Raw genomic sequence first — 27,162 nt, forward strand, 5'->3', positions numbered from 1 at the left:
CCAGTGGAGGGATTTCAGTGCCAGAGTGATGCGGCCCCTGGGGTTGAGGCCAAGAATAAGTCTTGCGGTTCTGTTCTGGATGAGTTGCACATGGCGCAGAGCAGAGGCAGGGAGATTGAGAAAAGACGCTATTGCAGTAGTCCAACCTTGAGAGAACCAGGACTCTGTAGACAGTGAGCCACCGGGAGAAGGCGAGAAAAGGATTAGTACCTCTGAGGAGGCGTAGCTGGAAGTTGGACTTTTTAGAGATGCCCGAAATGTGAGTGGAGAAGGGGAGTGTGGAGTCGAAGATGACCCGAAGGTTTTTTGCCTCACAGCTGAGTACGGCCCATGGCCAAGGGAGGCTGGTCAGAGTGAGAGTGGGAAAGCGGGAGCAGGACTCCCAATGCGAACAAGCTCAGTCTTACTGGCGCTAAGGCAAAGGTCACTTGCAGCACACCATGACTGAATTGCGGACAGACAGTCAGATATGAGCGAGGTAGAGGAGGGGACTCAGGGTAGCCTGAAGGAGAGATGCCTGTCATCCGCATAACACTGGAAGTTAGAGATTTAAGTCGCAATCACACGTGCATGGGCAGCCATGTAGACATTGAAGAACCAGGGGGATAGGTTAGAACCATGGGGAACACTACAGGTTGAAAGATTGATAGTAGAGAGAAAGAACCCAAGTTCCACCTGGGATGGGTGGTTGGAAAGGAAGTAGGTTAACCACGCCAGAGCCTGACCTGTGATTCCCAGGGTGTCATGCAGATGTGCTATCAAGAATTTGTGGTTTACGGTGTCAAAGGCAGAGTTGAGTTCAAGAAGAATGAGGACAGAAGGAGCGTTATTGTTGAGATTTCAGAGTAGGTATTCTTGGGTGTTCCGAAGAACAGTTTCAATGCCTCTGGATGCTCTAAAGCCAGACTGATGGTCGTGGAAGCAGCCAGCAGTTTCAGTGTGGAAGGTGAGATGAGAGCTAGCCAGCTTCTCCAGGAGCTTGCCCAGGAAAGTGGTGATAGAAATGGGACAGTAGTTTGCCAGAATGGAGGGGTCGGCAGAGGGTTTCTTAAGTAGAGTGTGCTTAAGAGAAGTTTGGAAAACTCCAGTGGCAAAAGAGAGACTGCAGAGATCAGCCAAGGCTGGAGCGAAAGAATCAATGTTCTCCTTATTGGTTTTGGAGGGGCAGGAGTTCACCTGTTTGGATGAAGCATTCATAGACCAGACTTGTCTGGTGACTTCATCAGGTGTGACGGGAGTGAGTGAAGGGAGGAGAAGTGATGGAGGGGCCAAGGAAGGCTGCAGAGATGTTGGTGAATGAGGTGGTGTGGATGAGAGAGAGGAAAGGATGTCTTGGGTTTTTGCAGTGAAGTGTGCAGCCTGGGCTGAGCAAAGGTCCTGCGTGGGTGTGACAAAAGAGGAGGCTGCTTCTGGATTGGCCAGTTCCTTACAGACTTTGAAAAGTTTGGCCGTTTTGTTTCATGCCACAGAGATGTGGGCTTGAATAAAGACTCTTTTCTTGGTGTGGATGCAGAGTCGATATTGCCTTTGAAGGAGGCAGCAGGCCAGTTTGTCAGAGGGTCCGCCCTATGAATTCCATTTCCGCTCAGCTGCGCTACACTTGCGTTTAAGGGCGGCCAGATTGGAGTCGTACCAAGAGTTGCACTTTTTGGAAGGCTTCAGTCGGACCCTCATGACGGGGGGAGAGTATCAATGGTGTTAGAGATAGAGAGATTAAAATTAGCTAGGGTGGGAGTCAGCCGCAGGAGTAGGAGGCAGATAATAGTTGGAGGTAAAGGCAGTCGCAGTCACTCTTTTCATGTGTCTGGTGACTTTGAAACCGAATGGCCTGCCGGGTGTGCTGATGCAAGAGGAGAGGAGAGCTTGAAGTGTGGTGAGAGAAGAGTGGTCCGTCCAAGAGAGAGAGGTAGTGAGAGGGATAGAGAGAGGGATGTTGGTAGAGTTGAAAGCATCCAAAGTGTGCCCTGCTGTGTGCGTGGAGCCAGAGGGTAAGATAAATAGGGATAGAGAATCACATAGGTTGCGGAAGGGTCCTGAGGAGTCAGGAGAGTCCAGATGTATGTTGAGATACCCCAGCAGGAGGAGTTGAGAGGAGGAGGATAGTAGAGAGGAGGCCAGGTCAGCCCATTCCGATTGGAAGGGAGTGGACTGTCCTGGTGAGCAATGGAAGGTGGCCATAACGAGAGAAGGTTTTAGGCGAGAGTGAGAGCCGGCATACTAGGTACTTGAAGGAGGAATAGGTATCCATTCTGGGACGATCAAGGCCACTCCCCTCCTGTCCCATTGGGCCTGGGCACAGAGAGGATCTTGTATCCTTCAGGGAGGAGTGTGTCAAAGCTTGTAACCAAGCTGTCCTTGAACCATGTCTCTGTGATGGTGAGCACATCAAGATCCATGAGTTCAAGGAGGTTGCAGATGTCAAACGAGTGTTTCACAGCAGAGTTAGAGTTAAGCGTGGCAATATGGAGCAACTTTCCATCTTTGAAGGTCTTCCGCTGGGGGCGCAGCAGACGGTGGTCCACCGCACCCCTGAGGTTGGCAGAACCTTATTGGAGCGTGGCTAAGGCTGACGGGGGAGTCGGGACAGTGAGGAAAGGCGAGGGAGACTGTGCAGAGGAGGAGGGCACAGTAGGCAAGGGAGCCTGTGCAGAGGAGGAGGAAGGCACAACAGGCAAGGGAGCCTGTGCGGAGGAGGTGGAAGGCACAGTAGGCATGGGAGCCTGTGCAGAGGAGGGGGAAGGCACAGCAGGCAAGGGAGCCTGTGAGGAGGAGGGGGAAGGCACAGCAGGCAAGGGAGCCTGTGCAGAGGAGGAGGAAGGCCCAGTAGGCAAGGGAGCCTGTCCGGGGGTGGGTAGATAAGGTTTGAGAGGTGAGGTAGGAGCCTGTCAAAAAAGAGAAGGTTTAGTTGAGGCCCCGGAACCATGATGGTTCTATTCACATAAAAATTAATGATCACCCTGGAAATGGCAAAGAGGTCAAGGAGGACCTCCCAGCGGGTGCCATCGTTAATGGGAGACGAGGCGATGGAAGAGAGAAAGGCGACTATGTGGGGAGGCTACAAGTCTGGTCGGGGAACAGCAAAGAGGATGTCTGTGAGAGTCTCTCAGACGGAAGCCGTGACATAGGCGTCTGCAATAGGAAAGCCTGGGTTGAAGCCCAGTATGTCCTTCTTAAGTTTCTTCCAGCCATATTTAGTGATGGTAGAGGGATAGGAAATAGAGAAGCAGTAAGAGAAGGTAGGAGAGATAGATTGCGACATAGCAAGCTGCACTGGTGAGGAGGACACTTACCAGGCTGATGTACTGAGCACAAGGTGGGGGGATAAGTGGGTGGTGGACAGTGTGTAGCGGGGGCACAGAGGACAAGGTAGGACGTGTAGGACCTAAATGCAGGATGTACTCACAGCAAATGCTATTTGTACCCCAAGTGTATGTTTTTTGGCACATGTGTGTTCCCCACAGAGCAGGGTATGGGCAGGTGGCAGCTACATGCTGATTTGACAGTTGCTCTGTGTATTCTTAATTTCTGGAATACCCAGGAACTCCAATAGGAATCAATGGATTCCTACACAAAGGCAAGATGGCACTGGTGCCACTTGGTTTCTTTTGCATTTAACCCTTGTTTCTCAAAGTCCTGAGAAGTCCTGCCTCTGTTCCCTTCACCTGAATGGCTGTTGGGTGGAAGGACCATATTTGGTTGTGGCACGGCCTCCTGGCAGACTGGTTGGAGCCTTCCCAGGGACTGCTTGTTGTGGATACAACTTTGGGGTGGGAGCTGTATGAATGGAGTATGGAGTCAAATCAAATGCTGTGTTGTGGATGTCTGGTTTTGGTTGTGTGACACAATACCTGGGTCAGCCCTGCTGACTGAAACATGAGTGAATGCAGTGTAGTGCTCTGAAAGGCTGTGGAGTTGCCCCAATCCACATCCAGTGTTGTGGGTGTCTCGTTTAGGGTGAATGGCCAGAATGCCTGTGAGCCTGATTGCGTGCTACCTGAATTAATGGACATTTGTGTGATTGGCTGGCTGAGCATGGCTCAGCCTGAGTGAATGGGGGGAGTTTTGTATAACTTGGAACCTCACATTCACCACCTTGTAAGAAGCTGAAACAAGAAACCTGAAGCAGAAACTGAATATCCTGGATCCAGCTGGAGGAAGAAGTGTGTGGCTGCAACTCTTCAAGAAATCCAAAGGCTACTTCTCTGACTCAAGGACAGCACCAGAGAGGACCTGGATAGGCGACATTGTGAAACTGCTGCTGTTCACCGAAGGTTCCTGGAAGCCAGTCTTGTGTGCTTACCGTCAGGAGAAGGGATCTTCGTGGGTCCAAAAGAGGTGTGCCTGGACATCTTGAAGCCAAAGCGCCCACCTGTATTACCCAGGCTCTGTAGGAGTGTTTGTGACAGCTGGAAGCTGAGCTGGTGATTATTGCCCGGAAGAGGGTGTTACCCTGGCATAGTGCTGCCGGACACCCGGAGCTGAAGAATCCTTCAACGGGCATTGCTGCCACGACATCTGTCCACTTTTCCGTGCCAGAGAAGGTCCAGGGTTGCTGCCTGCAGAGGAGTCTCTGCCCGTAGGTTTCCCACCACCATCCCATGAAGGAAGCGTTCTGAGGGTCCAAACTTGGTGCGGATCAGCAGTCCAGTCCAGTACATGAGTCCAAGTTGCCAGAAGCCCTGCTGCTTCTGCCACTACCCACATCACCACTGAAAACATCAACGACCACCAAAGGACTTATCTTCTTCATCCAAGCCTTGTCGAGGTTCACAGCAAGGTTAATCTTTGTGGAACATCCACAGCTAGCATAGCAACCCAACAGCAGAGACCACCGCGATAGACCTGCATTGCTGCCTTTCCGACACTGCTGGGTTCCCTTCTTCTGCTCGACACCGACATCCCAGTGACTCCTTCCCAGGGGCGTGGTGTCCATCCTTAAGAGGTCCAGTGAGTAAAGCCAAGAACTCCAGCACTTCAAAGTTACTGTGATGAGGAACCGCATCTTCCATCCTCTGGATTCATCCAGGTGTCCTAGATTCATCTTGGATCCTGTTCTCCTGTGGCTTCCATGGTACTTTGGGGTAGTGGGATCGGTAGAAAGAGAAGCAGACTATTAATGGACATACTTGGACTGGGCTGTGATATACAACATAAAGTACACCTTAACTTTTCCTTACATGTTGCCCAGGTGGTGGGGGATCCTCACATAGTGATGCACTTTTGATCCTAAAGATAGCATTCTGCCAATGTTCTGAATATTACCTGCCCTTCTACAATAATATCTATGAAGTTACGCAATGCTTAATAAATCTTATGCTTTTTAATAATTGTAAGCAGTTGATGCCTTATTACTGAATCTAAGTATACTGTGGTACCACATAGGGTTGTATATATTATTGCCATTATTAGCATAGTGTTGCTGGAGTACACATTGTGTTATTTATATGTATATATTCATCTAAACCTGATTTATCTAAACCTAAACCTATGTTGGTTAATAAAAGTTCTAGGTTAGCACCTAACATAGACATTCCTTTGTGGGGGCTTGAGGATTCACTGCACCTAAGAACCAGCCTACATCACCGCCATTGAGTCTCAGCCTTGGTTGCGCATCCATTCTGACGATTAAAGAACCTTGGCGGGGGTGCTCCATGCCTCTACCCCAACTATATAGTGGGCAGAAGTACAGATACCCCCTCCAGTCTTTACACTGGTGACAGACTACTGGGAACACTCATTTTAGGAGTCAGTGTTTAACCTTGTTACCTACAAAATATCAACACTTTTCTGTTAATGTAAGGTTTAGTGATATATACTAGAACAACTTCACTACAAACAATGGAATCTACTTCAAATGATAAATTGACAAGGATGAGCTTAGAAGCTCTACAGAGTGCGTGTGAGAAGAGAGGATGAGACTTTGAGGATAAGTCTAGGGCAGAGCCTATTGCTGCCCTTGTGGATTTTCAGGCAGATTGTGATATTCATGATGAAAGTGGGGAGGGGTCTGATGGGGATCTTGCCCATGATGCAATCATAGAATCTACCAATGGGATTGCCACTTCTATTCCCAAACCCAGAATTGCTCTTCAGAGGGATGCTCTAAAGCTTGAACCTTTGAAATTGGAGTTACAGAGAGAAAAGTTAGCCTTTCAGTAAAAAATGTTGGGAACAGAAGCTGAGTTGAAAAAGGAGGAATTGGCAGAACAAGTAACACTTAAAGACAGATGGCCTCATTACGAGTTTGGAGGTAGCCATGGTGCTATTAGCGCCATGGCTGCCTCCAAAATCGTGTCCGGGGTCTGTGAATGAGGAATTACCGGGTCATTCCAACATTGGAGGACCCGGTAATTCCTCATTTACATAACCAATCCCCATTCCCATTCGAGCCTCAATAGAGCTCAATGGGAATGGGAATGGGGATGGAGGTAATAATGGGCCCGTTGATAACGGCCCTTTATTAGCTCCTTGGTCCCCTCGCGGGACCCGGAAAGGACATCTGGTTTTACCAGACGTCGGTTCCGGGTCCCGCGAGGGAACCTCGTAACAGTGCGGAATGGGTTTACCAGCACCATTACCGGTGCTGGTAAACCCATTCCGCCAGCCTTGTAATGATGCCGAGAAACACTGAACATCAAAGCATCCAGCTGGAGAAAGCTAAAGTGGAGCCTTCAGTTAGACCACTAGAGTGTGCCACGTCTTCTGCTACCAAATTCATGAAAGATTTGGTGTGTGTATCTAGAGGGTCATATATTCTCCACAGTGGTCAAAGTGAGCGGGAGCGGTCGGGAGCGGTGCTTCTATACTTTTTTAAATTACCTTTTACAGCTCCTATGCTTTTATTTTAAAAAGAAACCGTTCCGGAATGGTTTCGTTTTAAAATAAATGTGTATGAAGAAGTTGAAACTTGCACTTGCACTGAACGTTCCCTTAAACAGCAGGTGCAAGTGTTTGGGGTGTGTCTATTGTGTGTGGGAGGGGACGTGGTGATGGGGTTTACGGGGAGTGGGTGCAAGTCAGCAGGGAACATAGTTCCACTACTTCTTTTCGTACACTTCGACCACTGATTCTCCAGTGGTTAGAAGAAATGTGAAATGGTATCTGATATCCATGATGCTGACCAGAAGTTTTGGGCTAAGTGTTTCTTGAGTGGGGTACCTCAGACTGAATATGACTGTATTCTGAAACTGACTATGGAGGAAAGGGGCCAGTATGAGAGTATGACAGCTGCTTTGACTGGCAAGACACATTCCCAGAACCAAGAGCTTCAGGGGACATAAGAAGAGAGAACGTATGGGTTGATTGGGTGAGTGCTGCACATATGAGCATGATGGGGTGGATTGATGGCTACAAGGTGAAAACGTTTGTTGATTTGTCTCACTTTTTTAAAAACATTTTTCTGAGGCTTGTTCACCTGAGCTGTGTCAGTGCATTGCTGACCAGAAGATTTTAGACCCATTTAAGTTGGCCAAGTTGGCTGACAAATGGGTCTCCCACAGGGCGTCGCCTAATGATCCCAGTGGGAAGAACAAGGACAAAGAGAAGCGGACCTCTAAGAAGCCGGATGAGTCCAAAAAGCAGTCCAATCTGAACAAAACAAAGCATCCCTCCCTTAAGGTCCAAAAGTCTAGTAGGGATAAGTCCTACGGGGATGCAAGCAAGAGTAGTGGTTCTCTTGATGCAAAGCAGGCTCCTTTACAATACTGGTTTGGAGAAGCAGACTTCCCCAGAAGAGTGAAACCGCCCCAGGATTCAGAAGAGCCTGACGCATTACCTGATATTGCGTTTGCTCAGAGGAACGACCCCATCATCATGCAGGCCTTTGGGAAAGTAGTCACGGAAGGACGCCGTCAGGCTGGTCCCTTCTTCTTAAAAACGGGATTGTTGTATCAAGGAGATGTGACTCAAGACAGAATATCTTGATCCCAACTGCCGGTACCATGAAGCCATAGACAAGCTTTGTTGAAACTAGCCCACTCTCATCTGACAGCCGCACATCAAGGGGTAGGGAAGATCCAAAGCCAAATAATACCAGGATTCTATTGGACAGGGGTGTTTGCTGATGGAAAGAATTTCGTAATGACATGTGAAATCTGGCAGAAAGCTGCAACCACTCAAGTCCCATCTGCTCCATTTTCATCCCTTACCTTTCATTGATATTCCATTTACAAAGATAGCAATGGATTTTTAGACTAGAAAATCATGTTATCCTAGTAATTGTGAACTGTACCTCTCGCTATATTTTGGTTGGGTTGAGCTTAAGTCAGTTTGAAGTCATTTAAGAGCTGAATGGGCAAGCCTAGTGCTAAGGGCTGTTGTGTTCGTTGTTGGGTCATATGTGAGTTTTTAAACAACATTTGTGTCACCTGCATTGTTGAAGCTGTTAGGGAGAATTGTTATTTCTGTGCTAAAATCCCCCCACCTTAGAGACCCCCAGCTCTTTTGCTGGACTTAAGACTTTTTAATTTTTACCCTGGAGTGAGTGAGACCTTTTTCTCACTCTCTCATGTGTTTTTACCTGCTTTAGATTTTGTGGTTTTTTTTAACTGTTTTTGGAGTCTGACAAACTCCATAGGCATCTGCTTTTGTGTGGTGAAACACAGCACCTTCAGTACATCCCTTTAGATTTCTCATAAGGTTTAAATACCTTTTCTTGTGTGAACTACAGTTACCAAGAAAAGTAAAGTGAAATTGACTTACCTTTTCTCTTTCTAGGTCCAGCACACACCATTTTATGTGGAGTGCTGAGGGTTTTACCTAGTAGCCCCTTATCCTACATTCCCATGTACCATTTTTATGTTACCCTCACTACTTAAAATGGCTGATGGCAGTGTTTTATTTTTTCCTGCCATTGTGCTTTTCTACCGCAGGCTGAACCCTCAGCTGCAGTACAGTCCGTTTGGGTGACCATTTTGTCAAAATGGCCCCTGTCTTCTTTTTTCACCATTTTCTCTTTGTGAGGTCTTTCTTGGGCTTTATTCTGTGCGTTGAGACGAGACAGGTTTGAGCCCTTTGTTTGTCTTGCCTTTGGTGGGCTTCAGCCCTGAAGCCCGCCCATGGCTCCAGTGTGTCTGGAAGGACAGGATGTGAGGGAGGGCGCCGCAACTCCCCTGTCTTTTGTCTCTAGAAATGCCTGAATGCAACTAGTCCTGATTGGCTGGCTGGCTGTCCTTTTAGGACAGCCACCCTACTGTGTGATGGACAGCCTAAGCTGTGCATGAATGGAAGAAACCTGCTTAAAAGGCAAGGGTTGTGGGACTACAGGCAGAGTCGTCCAGTGTGAGAAACACCTGGCGAAGAAACCGTGCATGAAGCTTGTTGCAACCTCCAGGACCTTTGGAATGCCCGGTGAAGCCCTGCTGCTGTGCTGAAGTTCTTTTTCACCTCGACATAGAAGCTCCGAATGGAACGACTTCTCCCCATGGGTTAGTGGGACCAACTAACCACGAGACGAACTCCGCTGGACCACCTTCCCCGACTTGCTGTGCCTCTCCGTTGCTCGGAAGCTCAATGTCAGGGGTCGAGTGCATCGTTTGTTTTGGAACGAATCCAGCTAGAAGCTCCAGGAGACTCCCAAGGACCATCCAGAAGCAGGACCTCCAGATCCAGAGTCCCCTCACCAGAGTGCAGGACAATGGAAGCAAAGAGAGTCCAACCGGTATCCAAGATCCGCAACGGTGCTGTTTGCTAAGTGCTGAAACCGCGAAGTACCTCTGAACCGAAAAGAGACCGTAGCTGCCAACAACCTCCCAAGTACCGCCGCAGTAGCCCTCCAGACGTCCTACCTCTTGTCCGCATGACTGAGGCTCAGGAACAAGGGTCTGCACAAGGGGCTGTAGCAAGGCCAAATCCAGCTGGACCACTCATCTTCAAACCAGAGGTACTGTTCAGGCTTGGGGCCCTTACCTTATTGCCTTTTAGCCACTCTTTTCTCAGTTAGGAGTTGCATTGGCTTACATTTTTCTAAAGTGGATTTCAACTCTCTTCTCACAGGCTTAACAGCTTCTGAACCTACAAGTGATCTTTCTAAAGACGCTCTAACTTGGTGCAAGACCTTGATCTATGAAGTGTATCAGATCCATAGACTGTGTTCCTAATGACTTTGGCTGTCCTGGCTCCCTGAAGACACTTCTAGTCCATTGACGTTGTTACTGTTTTCCCCTCATAGGTGGTAGCTTGTTGTATACTGTTACTGCTGGTAAAGGCTTATCTAGATTTCAGTGTAAGATTTAGTTGTCTTCTCTTATACTGTGAAACTGTATAACCTTTTTCCTTCCCTAACCTTTTCTCTCTGCAACCTCAGAATCTGCAAAGTGTAACTGATAAATGCCATTACTGTCCTTGTGATTGAAGTCGCCACAGGGTGTAGGAATTGTGTAAGAACCATAGCCAAAGATTATCCACTAACTTGTTTTGATTCTGAAAAGTAATTTTATAGTATGTTTCCCCAGTTGCAATAAATAGCCTTTTTAAAGAAAGCTTATTTAAAAATTAATGTTAATTAAATAAATAAATATTTATAACTGAAGCCTTGAGTGTAAGTGTTAATTCTATTTACGGATTTAATTTGTACAGCTCTACAGCTCACCTTTACCCCTCTTGAGATAGGCCTGGCTGCTCAGTCACACTACCGACTTGTGTAACACAGACCTATACCAAAATGTGGGTTACCGAATACCAAGCAGATAAGTGTTGTGTAGTCTCACATAGTGTGACTGCATCAATTCTTACCTAACCGAAGCATGTGAGGCTTGAGTTGTTAATAAGATCTAGCAGCAGGGTTCATACATTTGTTGCAAAGAAGAGGTCCGAGGCTAAATCCTTGGGATAGTCCACATGTCAAGTTGCGAAGACCTGCCCTAAATGGAACCATGAGTGTTTTCTCCATTTGCTAAATCAGGAATGAGGCAATTCAGTGTAGGGCTACTCCCTTTATTCTAAAGGCTTCAAGCCTTTTTAAGATCTCATGAATGATGGGGCTTAAGGCTGCAGAGATGTCCAGTATGATGGGTGATTTGGGTGGGTTAGTCTGTGTTATTCATGAAAACTGTTCTATTTTGAACATAGTGTGGATTCTATGCCTCTCAGTGGGCTTGGTGTGGCTCATGGACAGGGCTGCTGTTTTCATCATATTCTTATAGCTGTTTGGAGATGAATTTCTCAAGGCTTCTGGTAATGAAGGGTGTGTTGAAGATGTCGTGATAGGTCGGTTGTTTTGGTTGCCTGTGGGGTTTTACGAAGATGTTTGATAAAGACTGTTTTCAATTTGAGATCGAAGATCTCTTGTTCGATGGAGATGTTGAGCAGGGCTAGAACACTGATGATATGATCTCAGTGCAGTTTCAAATCTGCAGTTTAAAATCTTTTGCATATGAACTGTTGGGCACATCTGTTCTCTCTGGAAATGGCATATTGACACGTTTGCAAAACACAAGAGATGGTGGTTGGAAAGTTAAGAATTAATCTCAACCTCTGGCACTGCTCTGGGCAACCCTCAAGACCATTGTTCTTCACCTGCCAAGCCGTTGCAGAAGGGGAAAGACCATATGCAAATCAGAAATAACAGGTATCAGAAATCAGGTTGTGATAGTTTAATCGCGCTCGCCCCAACAAATGGTTGCAAGTGAAATTGCCCAGTATTATTTTTTCAGTGTTCTAGCTTTATTACAGTCCACTCTTAAGAAATACACCCAACACGTGTTTCGACATTGTCTTTTTCAAGGCATTGGTCACTGAATGGATGTCCCCATGTGCCTTGGCGAGTTCTTCAAATTGTTGCGGCAGTCAGAATTGCCTCAGTTGGCGAAAGGTTTGTCTGCTTAAATGCTTGTAATTTCAGTAAGTGGTGCTAATGTTTGTACAGATGAGCAGAAGTATATAATCCTTAAATGGATGGGATTCCCAATTAAGCGGACCCTTTTAGGAGATGGCACATGGGGACATCTATTCAGTGACCAATGCCTTGAAAAAGACTTAATGTTGAAACGTGTTGGCTGTATTTTCTTAAGAGTGGACTGCAATAAAGCTAGAACACTGAAAAAAGAATACTGGACAATTTCACGTGCAACAATTTATTGGGCGAGCGCGATTAACTAGCACAACCTGTTGTTATTTCTTTATTTCATGGGGTCAGGAGTAGGACCTCATTGTGCTAGCTACGCTGCACACCCAACACCAGGATTCTAGGAATAGAGTGCACTGAAAGTAGGGGCATACTCAAAATATTTTTTTACATATGTAAATTAGGCTTGGTCCCACCCCAAAAGGGGCAGTCCAGCCCAAACTGCTAGGTCACATATCTTCTGCTTGAGACCACAAGCAGAATCCCCAGACGAGGCATGTTTGGGGATGGTTGTGGTCTTGTATCCATATTAACTCCTTGTTTCTTTTATGGTAGGGGGAGAGTAAATAACGTTTTCATGCTTCAAGAAGTTTCTCATTTTCAAAACTTTTATTTAGACCAGTGGACACACATCCGTTTAAACATACAGTTCCAAATCCTCCATTAAAATTACATCCCCCTGAGCCTGGTATGCTGATTTTAGCCTCATTTAGTTTGTTAGAGTGTTTCTTGCATCCAAATGTGGTGATACTTTGACTTTTCAATTTTTTAATTTTTGGGAATATCATCCTAGTGTGAGTAGTAGATTTTGATTGTATACAGCATATGTTCATAGAAACATAAATATGACAATAATTTCAAATCAAATGAATAATAAACTTAAAATTGAGGGGAATAATTAGAAAATGTAAAAACGACCTTCAGGATATCGGTCACTGGAGTTGCTCCAAAATCTCTGCTCTAATAGCTACTGTGACCTAATTACACAGGGGATGGACAGCATTTATCACATTTCTGTTTTTTTCTTTTATTCCCAATCAAAAACAGTACTTCCGCCTGTCTTTTAGTGTTTCTGACTTTAAGTAAAAAAGAAGTATTAGCTTTACTGAAGAGCTTTTCCTTTTTGTTTTTTTTCTTTTAAAGGATTCTGTGATTGTGCTTTTGGTTTGAGATATTAGTATGTTTCATTATAACGGAAATACCCATGATGGATAGAATTCCAATTGTGTAACTTTTCCTTACTCTGTAGGGCAATGGTCATCTTTCATAGGGTTCTTTTTAATTCAGTTTTGCCCTTTTTGCCTGATCCTCTCTCTATCCCTTTCTTAGACTTTGCTAAATCACCATTGTTCACATGTTACAGATAGATTACATTCATAACTGAAAGATGGGCCTCCCAGTGGAGGTGTGGTAAAGGATATGATGGCCATGCCCTCAACTTCACACATTTGTAAGTGCTAAGGAACAATGTCTGATAGTGCCACAATTATTTTATTTGTTTGTCCATTGGTAATGCATTAAGCAGCAACTGCAACAAGTCTCTTCATGTCTCCCTAAACAAACAAGATAAGGTAAGGTACATCTGATCACTCACAAGCTTGGGAAAAATTCAGATCAGACAAGTGTAGAAGGGATATAAACAAACATGTGTGTACATTATACAATACATAATACAAGAACATGCGGCTGGATTATGCAGGGACGAGTTCCAGATAGTACCTTTGTAGCATTGAGGGTGCTGTCAGGGACAAGGGTTGCCAGGCAGCAGGGGATGTGGTGTGATGGAAGAAGGAACTAACATAACTGATTGCTTATGAATTTACAAGGGCTGGCAATTTGAGAGACCCAACAGAGTAGGAATATCAATGTTAATGCTTCATTATTTGTTGGGTTACACCTCTGTGTAGAAACAGTGCTCTAAGCCATTAAACTCCCTACTTTCCTCACACCCCTTACTACAAATTTGTTTCATATTGCTCTACCAGGCAGACACACACAGAAATAAGTGAGACCTGAGCATGCAGGGGATCTGTACTGAAGAAAACGAGAGCTTCACTGAGACTAAATCATACTGACCACATGTTGCTTTGGGAAACGTTACGCTACTAATAATACAATGACACTGTTCCTTCACTTTATAAATGGAAGAAGTAAGGACTAGCATAAGAGAAGGTACCAATTAGGTACAAACCTTTAGTTTTTCCGGGACACTTTATTTTACCTTCAAAGGAGTCCTATCAGGAAGGTCCTTATTTGCCCAAAACTCTATTTCATTTTGAAATCTCTGACTCCAGTATTTAAAGTCAGCACACAGAATATGTCTTGATGCGCTCTTTGGCAAACATGTTGTTATTCTGCATATGACTGACTTCACCAGAGTAGCAGAGTGAATTCTCAAGTTGAGCACTGTGTGGTAAACCGTCATTTAGACTTGGTGTCTGCCACCATCTTTTTCTGGAAAAAAATAATTGAAAGTCAATTCCAAGGATATGAGCCCAACAACAAAATAAAATCCATGAAAAACATTTACTTACCAGTATCAAGCTTCCTATTCATTCAATGCTTTTCTGCTCTACTGCAAAAATTGGAGGTGCCATGTCTAAAGTTTTTTTTAATGATTACGGCAAGTGTAAACTGAATCCAAGACACATTTAGTTTAGTTGGTGGTGGGGAGGCATGTTTTCTCTCCAATATGTAGTTATTCGAAAGCTATTGGTTGGAGGTCAAGCACTGAGACAGGTTGTGTTGCTGATAGGTAACATATTTGCAACCAAATATGCACATGTGAACTAATGCTTAAACATTCAAGTTGATCTTATTGCATTTGTTATATTTCTGCCATCTCCAAAAGTATTTGCCAACTTGACGTTTGTTATTTATTTATCATTTATTAACTCTGCCCTCCTAGATGGCAAGATGGCTTATACCATTCATTGCTTAGTGTTTGAATATTCTTTGTTCCCACCAAAGACTGTCTTTATAGACTGAAGTATAGGTGCTACATGGCTCAATTTGTATGAAACTAAGCAGAGTTGGATGTGGGCTTCATTGACAGTAATTTAAAACTGTTGTTTTAAAGATCTGGGCTGTATCACAGAAAACTTGCTCTTGTGGCATGCAGCTTTGCCATTGCCTTTGTGCAAAAATGTATTGATTCAATACATTTTGCATTGGTCCAGTTTGTGTCCCTGGGCAAATGTTGTGAAAAATGTTATGGCACTAATGCAAAGTTTCTGTAATATGGGCAATGTTTGAATGCCATTTGGGAGTAGTGATGCAAGTAATCTAGTAGAATATGATGTATTCAAGAGCACATATGTTACTGGTCAGAGAAATGTGTAGGTCCTCATTTGGGTACACTGTTAGGCATTGTGGCCTCGGTATGGTTACAGATTGTCCACGGTAAGTACAATATTAGATGTTGTTCACATCCCAGTTGTGTCGAAGAAGAGGGTTTGTTAGTCACCATGCACAATTATGTCCCTTTCAGTTCCTACCATACAAAAACAAATCCTCATATGTTCACAACAAAATATTTCTCCTCTGCAGAGTACCCCTCACAGAAGGAGGGGTGGAAAAAAAAGGTTACTCATACTGGGAAGGGTAAAGAAAAGAGGCACCCTGGGACCTCTCACGTAAGAGGTAAGGCATCCCTCTCATCTTGCCATCCACAGACCCCAGTTGCCTCCAACCTTTAGAAGAGCTGAGCTTGTCACATGTTTCCTTCTCCCGTGTTGTGCTGCAACCCTGCTTAAGACTTGCAACGTATTATCTGCATTGGTGGCTGGATTAGACCCTTAGTGTAGTGTTTCCCTTAAGCTTCTACTGCTTTACAACAACATCAGTTTCACATGTATTCAATAGTATCAAACAAAATTATCCTCAGTTGGTCACACACTGTTGTCAAATTGATTGCATGTTAATACTGCTAAATTGGTTGAATGTCTGTTTATTTGTTTGGTGCCCTGAAATCAAGCCTGAGATTGCTTTTTATACTCTTCGCTGCCCATATGACAATGCTTAAGCTATCGCAAACAAACATACTTTCACCAAATACTACATAATGTCATGTGTGCTGTTTTACAAACTGAGATACTATGCCATTTATTACACAATATATTCATACTTTAACTCTAGAGTCAAAAATTGGCACAATTGCCCTGAGCACGCATGTAATTTCCCAGGAAATTTTCAAATAGGGTTTTCTATGTCTATCAACCGTTTCAGAGATGGGATCTATGCATCATACTACCACGTCCGGCCCCTTTCCTCCATCCTGTATGGGCGTCCCTTGTGAGGGAAAGGAACGGAACCTCGTTTCTATAATAAAACTTTTTCCCTTTAATTTACTGGCGCATGGGGGCGCGGCCCCGGGAGTGCAGGCTCCCCTAACCCCGCCCACTGGCACCACACCTCAGTCCCCTTTTCTGCATCGATGGGAACAGACCGCTCCACCAGCGCTTTTGGGTGAGGCCTTAAGCCTCGTAATTCCATGTGCTTTCCCCAGAATCCTATGTTTTCTTTTTGTTTTACAGATTTGGGAACACTTTCCACCGGTGTCCTAGTTTGTCCTCGGTGCATGTTGGCCTCAACAAGCTTTTGCAGGTGCCCATTGTGCGACCGTTCCTTCCCCACAGCAGATCCCCACGCATTCTGTCTCCGTTGCCTTGGTGAGGACCACCACAGTTGGGACGGATGCTTCACGTGCGACTCTCAAACCTAGGTCGCTTAAACACGGACTCGAGCGTTGGAGGGAACTGTTCAACAGGACTCCTCTTTAGAACATCAAGTCCGGAGGAAGACAAAGAGGGTTGGTGCATTATTTTCTAAAGCACCCAGCAGAGGCGTCTCCTTCTCGGGGAAGTAATCTGGCGGGAGGGGCCAGTCTTGCCCTTGCACTAGCTCAGGGAGCACCGAGGCTCATGCAGCTACCGGCCTCATAGCTGAGGGGTTCAAGGGCCCTGCTGGTCCCTCAGCCAAGGGGCCTGTGAGCTCTACTACCACCGTGACTTGTCCCCAATGGCATTGCCCTGATACCGAGTCCTTACCCGAGGGGGCACCTTTACGCATGGCTAGCAATAACGACCGGGAGTCCAAGGGCGCACAGCCAACCGGGTGTACACCTGAGGTGCGGGGCAGAGCCGATGCAGTCAAGCATGCAGGCTGAGCCTAGAAACATGCCGGCTACAGGTCCGCGTGCTCAAGGCGTGGACAAAATGGCAGCGCTCGAGGCAAAATGGCTGCCACTCCCGAGCAGCAAAGGCGATCAACAAAGGAGAGGTTTTGCTCCTAGGACAGACTGGGTAACACTGATGCCCATCACCAGGACCACGCTGTACTCCAACATCTCGGGTTCCAGGTACAGTGACCCCAGTACGGACAAGGGCTGGGGAGGCAGCTGACATATTCGCCCCCGTGCAGGATCGTGCAGAGTCAGCCTGTGAAGCCAGGTTTTTTGACAAATTCATGTCCCTTATACGGTCCCCACAAATGAGCTCATTTCTCAGAGGCTTTATTAAAGACATGTTGGCCCCGGCTTCACTGACGCAACCCACGATAACACAGCCCATGCTTCCTCCTCAGGCTCTGCCTCTGCAGCAGCCCATTGCTGAGGCTCCAGCAGCCCCGGTGCAGGTGCAAACCCCCACCATGGATAATCCTCAAAAGGTGACAGGCGCCCCCACAGGGGCAGATAACCAGAAGAACACAGACGAGGAGGAGCAGGACACTCCCTTCTCGGCAAAAGCCTTCCATGACAGGATTGCCGGCCTGTCGGAATACCTGGGCATCCCCCAGACCCAGAAGGAGCTGCCTAAAGCAGGAGTTCGGAGCATCAGGACGGAAATTAGGTCTGGCATCCCCCTACAGAAGGATATGGAGGCTTTGGCCAAAAAGAGCCTTACTCCACGCTACCCGTCAACAAAAAGCTGAATGCTAGGTTCAGACATGACGAGAGGGACAGCATACTGCTCTCTATGCACCTGCATCTTCTGTCATCAGTTATCGCTGCAGCATCCATGTATGCCAAGCCCCAGGCTTCCTCGTCTATTACTGCCATGGCAGCCCTCTTGAAAAAGGAAGAAAAGACTCTCGAATCATAAAGCAAGAAGGTCTACTCAGACAGGCTAACGTAGACGCCATCCTCGCTGAGGCTATTGAACTTCTGAGGAGGGGAAATAGCAGACTTTATGCCTGACATCCCTAAGGACAAGCAAGAGTCATTAAAAGTGGGCCTAGCTGAGGCAAAACATGTGGCTCAGGACATTATGGGGGTTTGTGTAGGCCACATCGACACGGCTAAAAGAGCAAAGTGTCTGGCAACAGACATGAAACGCACGCCTGGCTAAAAGGTACCAGGTTCAACCCGGATGTGCAGGATGGAATCCTCGACCTTCCGCTTCAGGGGAGTGAACTATTCCACTCCTCAACTGATGAGGAGCTCGATAAGAATAAGAGCAGCTCTCAGACAGCAAAGTCGCTGGCCATTCTTACCAAACCGGCAGCTTAACCTTTCTCACAGACACAGTCCCGCTCAGACACGGGCGATCATTTGGCAGCTACTGCGGGTTCCAGGTCCACAAAGCCGGGCAGACGGACAGGTCTCCCAGTTAGCACTGGAGGAAACCCCACAAAGCATCAATTAAAGGGTTCATCCAGTCCCCCTCCTCTTCAGCCTCGGACCAGAAGAAACCATGACCATTCTTTTCAGGTCCACAGCACCCCAGGCGGGCAAAGTTCACGGACGCATGGGTCATCTCAGCTGTGTCCTGGTGCTTCCAGCTACCTCTTCCTTCTCCTCCTCCAATTTCTCCCCCCTCCCACAGATTGACACACCATCACTCATAGCGGAGATTCACTCCCTTGTAGAGAGCAAAGCGGTAGAGCAGGTTCCCTCTCCCCAGTAGGGGCAGGGCTTTTACTCCTGCATCTTTGCTATCCAGAAGAAGAACCAGGTGGGCCTGCAAGTGGTGTTGAATCTGTCTTCCCTGAATCTTTACCTACCCCTGCAGAAGTTCAAGATGGTGACGCCAGCGCTCATAGCCAAAACACTATGTGGGGACCTGAAGGACGCGTATCTCCACATTCCTATTGGGCAGCCTCACTGGGCCTTCCTCAGGTTCAGGGGCCTGCATTTCCAGTACATGGTTCTGCCCTTTGGGTTAAATTCAGCTCAAGGAGTCTCAAGAGGCTCATGAATGTGGTGGCGGCTCTCCTCAGGTTAGAGGGGCTGCACGTCTACCCGTACCTCGATGACTGGCTAGTCAGGGGTTCTTCTCCGGAGCAGGTTTGAGACTCAGCGGACAGGCTTATCTCCACCCTGTTCGACCTGGGGTTTTAGATCAACTACCAAACATCTCAGCTCACCCCTACACAGATGCTAGTGTTTCTGGGCCTTTTGTGGGACACAGAAGCAGAGGGTTTTCCCCACAGGGGACAAGGTTACAGCAATTCAGTCTGCAGTCTCCCATATCCACAACAGGTCAATCCCCACAGCCTGGTAGTATCAACACCTTCTCATCGTACTAGCAGCATGTCTTCTGGTGTTCCCGTACACCAGGCTCCGTATGAGGAGGCTCCAGTTGCATTTTGCAAATTCTTGGGATCAGGAATCGGGTCATCAGGGGGCCCTGTCTCCATCCCACAACATCTGGACCATGACCTCGGATGGTGTCAACAGGAGGAGAACATTCTGGTGGGCAGACCGTTCCATCCACCACCCATAGAGTATACCATTACCAGTGATTCCTCACTGCATGGGTGGGGAGCCATCCTGAGAATGCACTCGGTGCATGGGCTCTGGACCCCGACCGACCGGCAGAAATACATCAACTGGCTAAAACCTATGCCTATACAGTTGGCCCTCAAGTGCTTTCTCCCGACCATCAAGGGCAGGTCTTGGTGCATCCAGACAGACAACACAACCTGCATGTACTATATCAACAAACAGGGGGGCACCAGATCCCCGTAATTGTACCCGTTGACCCTGGAGATGTGGGAATGGGCTATCAGCCAGGAAGTGTGGCTTTCGGCGGCCCACCATCCAGGAGAGTCCAGCCTCGAAGCTGAATGGCTCAGTCGCCTGGCCGCCGACAATTACGAGTGGAATCTGAATGAGCGAGTACTCCAGGAAGTGTTCAGCAGATGTGGCCACCCAACACCAGACCTGTTTGCAACAGTACACAATCGGACGTGTCAGCAATTCGCGTCCTGGGGAGGAAGGGCATGCAACGCTTTAGGGGACGCACTCCAGATACCCTTGGACGGAATGTGAGCATATGCATCCCCACCCACACCGCTTGTGCACAAGATGGTGAGCAAGATCAGGAAATCCAGAAACCTCAAGATAATCCTCGTAGTACCCCGCTGGCCGGCGCAGCCCTGACACTCAAACCTGCAACAGATGTCAATCCATCCAGAGATTATACTCCCCCTCGGGAAGAGCCTTCTACTAGCAAAGCAGGGAGGCGCAGTGCTACACCCTGCTCCGGAGAGGCTAGCCCTAGTGACCTGGTTCCTGAGCAGCTAATGCTCCAGCACCTTCAGTTGTCCAGCGACAATCTGGAGATCATTCAAAGTGCCAGAAGTCAGGCTACGCACAAGCAGTACAAAAGTAAATGGACGAGATTCTGCTTTTGGGCTAAGGAAAAAGGGGTGAACCCACTCACATGCACCCTCGACTAAGTCTTATCATTCTCGGCCTATCTCGCCAGGTCTGGCGTCCAGGTCGATACCTGCAGAATTTACCTGCCCGCTATCGGTGATGGGAACTCTGACTCTTATCCTATCTTCCGACAATCCCATAGTAAAGAAACACCTGTCGCGTTTGACCACGCTGTACCCACCGGTCAAACACCCCAGGTTTTTTCAGAAGGTGGCATCATCCTTCCATATCAACGAGGAGATTGTGCTCCCCATATTCTTCCCAGACCCCAAGGTGAAGCAGAAAAAACGCTTCACTGTCTGGATGCCAGGAGAGCGTTGAAATTGTATCTGGACAGGACGAAGGGCATCAGCAAGACGGACACACTGTTTGTAACATTTGGAGGCTCTAGGCCTGGGCAGCAAGCCTCCAAGACATCCATAGTTCGATGGATGACAGCAGCAATCCAGGAGACATACAAAATGCAACGTAAATCCTCTGCAGGGCATGCATGGGCATGCAGTAAGATGCAAGGCGACCGCTGTTGCGTTCCAACCCCACATTCCCAGGCAGGTGATCAGCAGGGTGGCAACATGGGCCACCACTTCAGCCTTTTGCAAACACTACTGTCTGGATACCAGGGCCAAGGCAGATACAGCATTCGGCCAAGCGGTCCTGCGTTATCTATTTGCCTAGAGGGTCAGTGTCTCCTCCCCATGGCATTATCAGTTGTAATCGCCCATACAGGATGGAGGAAAGGGGACTGGACATAGGAGTAATTAAGTGTTTCTCACCGGAGTGACTAGCGTACTCCTAGTCCATAGTCCCCTTTCCTCCATACGTCCCACCATCCATCCCCCTATAATAAGACCAGTGTGGTTGTTAGAGTGTAATACAGCCGACGCATCAAAAGGGGACTGAGGTGTGGTGCTGGTGGGCGGGGTTAAAGGAGCCCATGCTCCCGGGGCAGCGCCCCCGCGTGCCAGTAAATCTAAAGGGGAAATGTCTTTTTCTGGTGGAAAAGAGGTTCTGTTCCCGTCCCTCGTCAGGGACACCCATGCAGGATGCAGGAAAGGGGACTAGGAGTGTGTTAGTCACTCCGGTGAGTAACACTTAATTTTTAGATGTAGAGTCGATGCATCAAAATCAGCATAAGCTAATTTGTTTTACAATAGTGTTATACAAACGGGGCTTTACAAATATTTTCGCTATACAGTGTTCTTTTCTCCCAATATAGCCAGATAAATGTGTAGTGCTTATGGAATAACATTAGACTTCACAATGCAGTTCATTTAATGTACTTATTGAGAAAATATTATTTGTGTGTGCTGCACCATAACCTACTACCTTCACTTTCTCATCTCTTTGGAACCGTGAGCGGAATGGTCAAAATAAGAAGTGCAGTATGTTTGCTGTGCACTGTGTTTTCCCACAGTATTGTTCCAATTTGCTTTTTATTAGTATTGCAGTCCATTTGCCCCCTCAAGGTTTTCAGGACAAGAGACGGGGAAACCATTCAATCTCACTTTTGTGAGCTCCAATGCTGTTCCAAAGCTTTCAACTACTCTTTTGTGCTAACTGCAACTGAGATCTTCTGTACTCTCTGAAAAGGCATTGGAACTGGGGCCATAGAACTCGGCAGCAGAGCTCTAGTACTCTTCTTTATTGGCACTTAAGGCCTCATCATAGGTTGAGCGGAACGGTAAAAATGCGGCGGTAGCTCTATTACAGCTGCATTACCGCTCTGCCTAATCCCGAGTTTCGTCGGACCTCAGAGCATTCACCTTCGGCTTTGAGCTGGAGGTGAATGCACAGACATTCCGCCCATTTACGGCGCAATTAGCGCCTCAGTAATTGTGGCAAAAATAAACCCCTTAGAGGCCTATGGATTGAAAATAAATGGGGATTTACCACTGTACCGCAACTTGGGATTCGGCGCTAATAGCGCTGGACCAAGTTGCGTTAAAGCTAATTGCATTAGGCGGTATCCTGGGGATACCAGTATTTGTCTGCTGGATAAAAAGTTATGGAATTGTTATAGTGTACTCTGACCCATGTTGTTTGTATGGGATCATTCTGCTAATGATGGAGATCTTTTTATCATTTTTATTTCTTGATGTGCTGAGTGAGAACCTTATGACCTGTTTCAATCAATCGATGGCACAGTGGGCGACCTCTTGGCTTCTTTCTCTCATTTTTCCTCGTCTCAAACATGCAAACGCCCAGCTTCTCACTCTTCTAATGATCCATTGCCATGATCCAGAAAACAGAGTCTATATATGAAGTGGGACATAGGAGGCCAATGTATCTTTTATCTGCTTTCTTATGATATTCTGTACGAAGTAAAATACTTTTTTTTTAGGATGTCTGTCAAGGCAAATCCACACTGGCTGTCCTTACACATGGAGTTTGCCATTGCTAAAGCACTTTGCAGATTAGGGCGGATTGCCATTTTGAAGATTTCAAGATTAAAGTCTTCAATTAATTGAATAGAACACCTGAAGCTGAGCTTAGCCTATTTTCGCAACATACCATACCATCTGACCATTGACTTGGTGGTTGTCACAGTGGCCCTAGATAGAAATGCCCCTACCTCATTAAGCGGGCTTGATGTGTAGATGTCAGTGCCTGGGAGACCTATGATAAAGTTTGTCAGGTGGGTACTAAGTGCGACATCCTCACAAATGAGGCCACGTATCCAGTTTTATTCATGAAATTGACAGAAATTCTCATTATCCTCCCTAGCAGAAAGATTAGAGATTCATGGAGTGTGAAGCAAGGAGGCTGTGTGAGCACAGTAATAATGACAGGTTTCCTCAATACCTCATCAGTGAATGTCAGCCAAGGACTCAATGCATCCCCAGATATGGCTGCAGTCTTCTTTCCTGCAACACAAACCAGTAGAATATACACCTACCATTTAAGAAATAAAACTTTCTGCAGACTTTGGAGGCGATGTTGCTGTAAATGAAGAGACGGGTGGACAGATAAAAGGGGTTCTCTATGGCCACATATTTTTAAGCCAAAATCACTTCATGAACTTCAATTTCCAGAAAAAGTTGGTGGTACATTAATCCCAAAGTAGCTCTTCTCCAAAGTCATGTAGTGAATGCTTGAACTGAACCTATTTTGCTCCATTGGTTTAAATAGATGTATTTACACTTTTGGCCCTAGGGTTTTGCACCCAGTCTTTCAACAATCTTTATATAAAAAGCTGAATGTATGTAGGTTTGTGTGTATGATGCAAGATGGTAGTCTGTTTGGATGCAAACAACTTATATGTAAAAACAAATGTGTGTGTATGTTTGTCCAACTATACAAATCCACACCGTTGAAACCACTACTACCAAATTTTGCATGGATTCCTCCTTTGTCTGGGGGCAAGATTGTAGTCTGTTTGGATGCAAAGAAATGTACTCCTTAGACATCCTCATTTACTGACGCTCACCCTGATTCACTACAGCAGCTAAGTGCCTGAAGCAAAATGTTCGATAAGTTGGTTATTCCTTTAAAATGTATTACTACTGCATACAGTTTGAAACTGTTTATTAAAGCCTTTTTAAAGGGAATAAAAATATAATTTAAAATGTTTATCACGCCATTCCAAATATGGTAAATTGCAAGGTTACGGTTAACTTACGTTAATTCACAAAAAGAGAACACAATCAATCTTTCTTGGACATTTTCTCAAATGTGCTGAAGCCATAAGTGACTGAAACATACCGCACAAAAAACGAACAACACTTCAAAAAGCTCCATCTGATTCAAAGTGAAAATCAATATCAAGAGCTTCTGAAACACAACTAAAGCAAAGCAGCACGACTTGCCGACCTCAGGACAAGAGCAACTTTCTCCAGGACAAAAGAGATGCCAGAGCAAACTGAAGCAAGACTTGCTGACACGAGGACAAGAATAACATCCTCCAGGGCACCTGAGACACCACTCGATCAGGATACGGGCAATGTGGGTACCCCAGCTAGTTGATCATATTTGTACTTCTTATCACAAGTCCAGATGACCTGGTTAACTACAGGCCCATTACAAACCTACTGTTTATTGGCAACATCTTGAAAAAAGTAGATGGATCAAAACGACCCACCAGAATCAATCAACTCCACCTCCTAACACCCCAAGTGTAGCATTGAGACAGCCACCATCCAGTGGTGTATGATGCCCTCGAAATCATGGATAAGAGCTACTCAAGCTTCCTCGTCATCCTTGACCTCTCAGCTGCATTCAATACCGTCGACCACACATCCTTCTCTCCCTCCTTGCTGACCGAAAGGGATTCTCTGCGGAGTGCGCAAGAGTGTTGGCTGTGGGGACTTTTTTAAAAACAATTTTTATTTATTCCAACAAACAACCAACCAAAAGGAACCAAACAGTGAACAACAAGTATAATCATACATTACAAGTCTTATGTGCCGTTTTGTGATGTGTCCACCGCCTCTCCATTACCCGCCTCAGCTATCCCAAGCCTACCCTACCTCATCATCTACCACCGCGCTACCTGCAGACACCCTTCTTCTGCTCCGCCCGAGGAATCATCCTCCTCTAGGCAAGTCTGGGCAGATCCAGACAGTGTAGCTACTAAGTGCCTCCAGGCTGTCAATGTCCCTCTATTAACTTTTTCACTCCATACCACTGTTTCCACAGCTGCCCATTTTCGAAGGTCATGCCACCAGACTTCTACTTTTGGTCTATTACTTGCTTTCCAGCTCATGGCAATTCTGCGCTTAGAGATTATGTAGGCCAGGTCTTTGAGTTTACTTACATGTTTCAGTTTACGTGGCCTAGGGAACCCCTCCACCATACATGCCCACAAATATTCCACCTCCAGATTAACCTCCTTCTCAGCCAAAAGGTGGGCCACTTCCCTCCAGAATCTCCTTATTTCCGGGCATGCCCAGAACATATGTACCAGTCCTGCATTTTCCTCCCCACATTTAGGACATGTTTGTGCTCCTGCATTTTTAAACCTTGCAATCTTCTGAGGGGTCATATACGCTCTATGGGTAACATATAACAGGATTTGTTGCAATCTTGCATTCCTGGACACTTTTTTGTGGCATCCCTGTACCCTCACCCACAACTCATCGCTCATAGATTCCTCGGGTTCCTCTTCCCAGTCCTGTCTTAACTGGATCACTTCCTTCCCCACTCTTGACATCAGCAGTTCGTATATACGGGAGAACTCATGGCTTGCATCCGACACATCATAAAATGTTTCTATGGCTGTGTCGGGCTGTCGGGCCAACACTACCTCCGACCAAGTTTCTTTTATCTTCCGCACCAACCATGTATAAGTGATGTACTGTCCCGGGTGTGTCAAACTCCACTGCCTTCCCACCCTGCCACACATCCACAAGTGTTGCTACACCAATCAGCTCCCAATGCCTTCTGACTATCTTCCTCAATTGCTCATCCACTCCCCCAGTACCACTAGCGGCACCTGCGGGGAGGGAACACGGGAGCAGATTCCCCAAGAACCAGCAAGCCCTCGACCACATCTTCCACCCCAAAACCAGCATTCTTGACCCCCTGTCCTGTTGCGATTTTGGCACCTATATCCATTAATTCAGGAAAAATGGGTCACATTCAGCCTTCAACAATCTGGACTCCGGTGTGGAGTCTTCCACTAACCACCTCGCCCCATATTGTAGTTGGCTGGCCAGGTAATAAACCTCAAAGTTGGGCAGTTTAATGCCCCCTCGGTCATAGGTGTTTTGCAGTTTCCATAATGCTATTCTATTTCTAGTATTGTGCCAAATGAACCCCCCTACACATGCTCTGGATTGACTGTGGGGAGAGACTTATTTGTTGTTTTGCTAGTGTCAGTATTGACTTTGAAGAAGCAGTCTTCCCTCTACCTTTATTCATGCTGGGAGGTGCTACATCATAAAAACACACTCCAGTCGCATAGCATGCAGGATTGTTCACTGTGTGCCTGGAAGGCCTCAGAATCCGTAGGATAAACGCTCTGCATATTTGGATTTTCCCTGTGATGGATCCCTCCTTGGAAGCGATAATGTTTTTTCCAATGCTGCTCACCAGATAACAGCTGAAATCACAGGTGAGCGGGCTTCCCTTTAAAACACAAAATCTTGAAAAACGATCATTTCATTCATCCCCCCATTCTGAGCCATTTCACAACTTGGGTCCCTGTGCTGGCAATGAAAGATGCCAAAACATGGTTGCAGGACTCCAAGGGGGGAGGAAGGGATGGAATGGTTGTGGCTCGCACATGCATTGACAGGGAAAAACACCTTTGCTAACACAGAGGTGACGCCCATGAAAGACTCCCTTGCTTCAAACGTTTACAAAAAGATTCCAATACGATCCACTGAAGCATTGCCTAATACTTGCTTGAGAATTTCCTTCCACTCGGGGGTCTCTTTTGACCTCACAGATGTGGATATATTACAAAGTGAAGCTATGCCAAAATACTTGGCACCGTACCTACTGCAGGTAGCAACAAATTCTGGAATTCAATCCACCCGGAAGAATTGTCATCATACACGACCCAGAAGGACGATTCCCTCACCCAGGGTGTTTGTCTGAGACAGGACACTCTGCATTTACACCTGATTCCTAAAGTAACAGCAGGACCTGTGTCCTTTTCCTCAAAATCTTCTTTGAGATTAACAAGTCCCCCCAATAGCGTTCCGAAAAACACTGT

The 27,162-nt window shown here is 46.5% G+C and overlaps 1 protein-coding gene across 1 annotated transcript in view; it reads left to right on the forward strand.

Moving 5' to 3' along the window:
* The window catches only part of PPIP5K2 (diphosphoinositol pentakisphosphate kinase 2), a 2,362,281-nt gene that overhangs the window by 1,918,599 nt on the left and 416,520 nt on the right, over positions 1-27,162 (forward strand). The window contains exon 28 of the mRNA XM_069625464.1: positions 15,392-15,484. Coding sequence (XP_069481565.1) covers positions 15,392-15,484 — 93 coding nt within the window. The remainder of the gene's footprint in view (positions 1-15,391; positions 15,485-27,162) is intronic.

Source organism: Ambystoma mexicanum, chromosome 6p, assembly GCF_040938575.1.
Source record: "Ambystoma mexicanum isolate Mex_15411 chromosome 6p, UKY_AmexF1_1, whole genome shotgun sequence".
NCBI classification, from domain to species: domain Eukaryota; kingdom Metazoa; phylum Chordata; class Amphibia; order Caudata; family Ambystomatidae; genus Ambystoma; species Ambystoma mexicanum.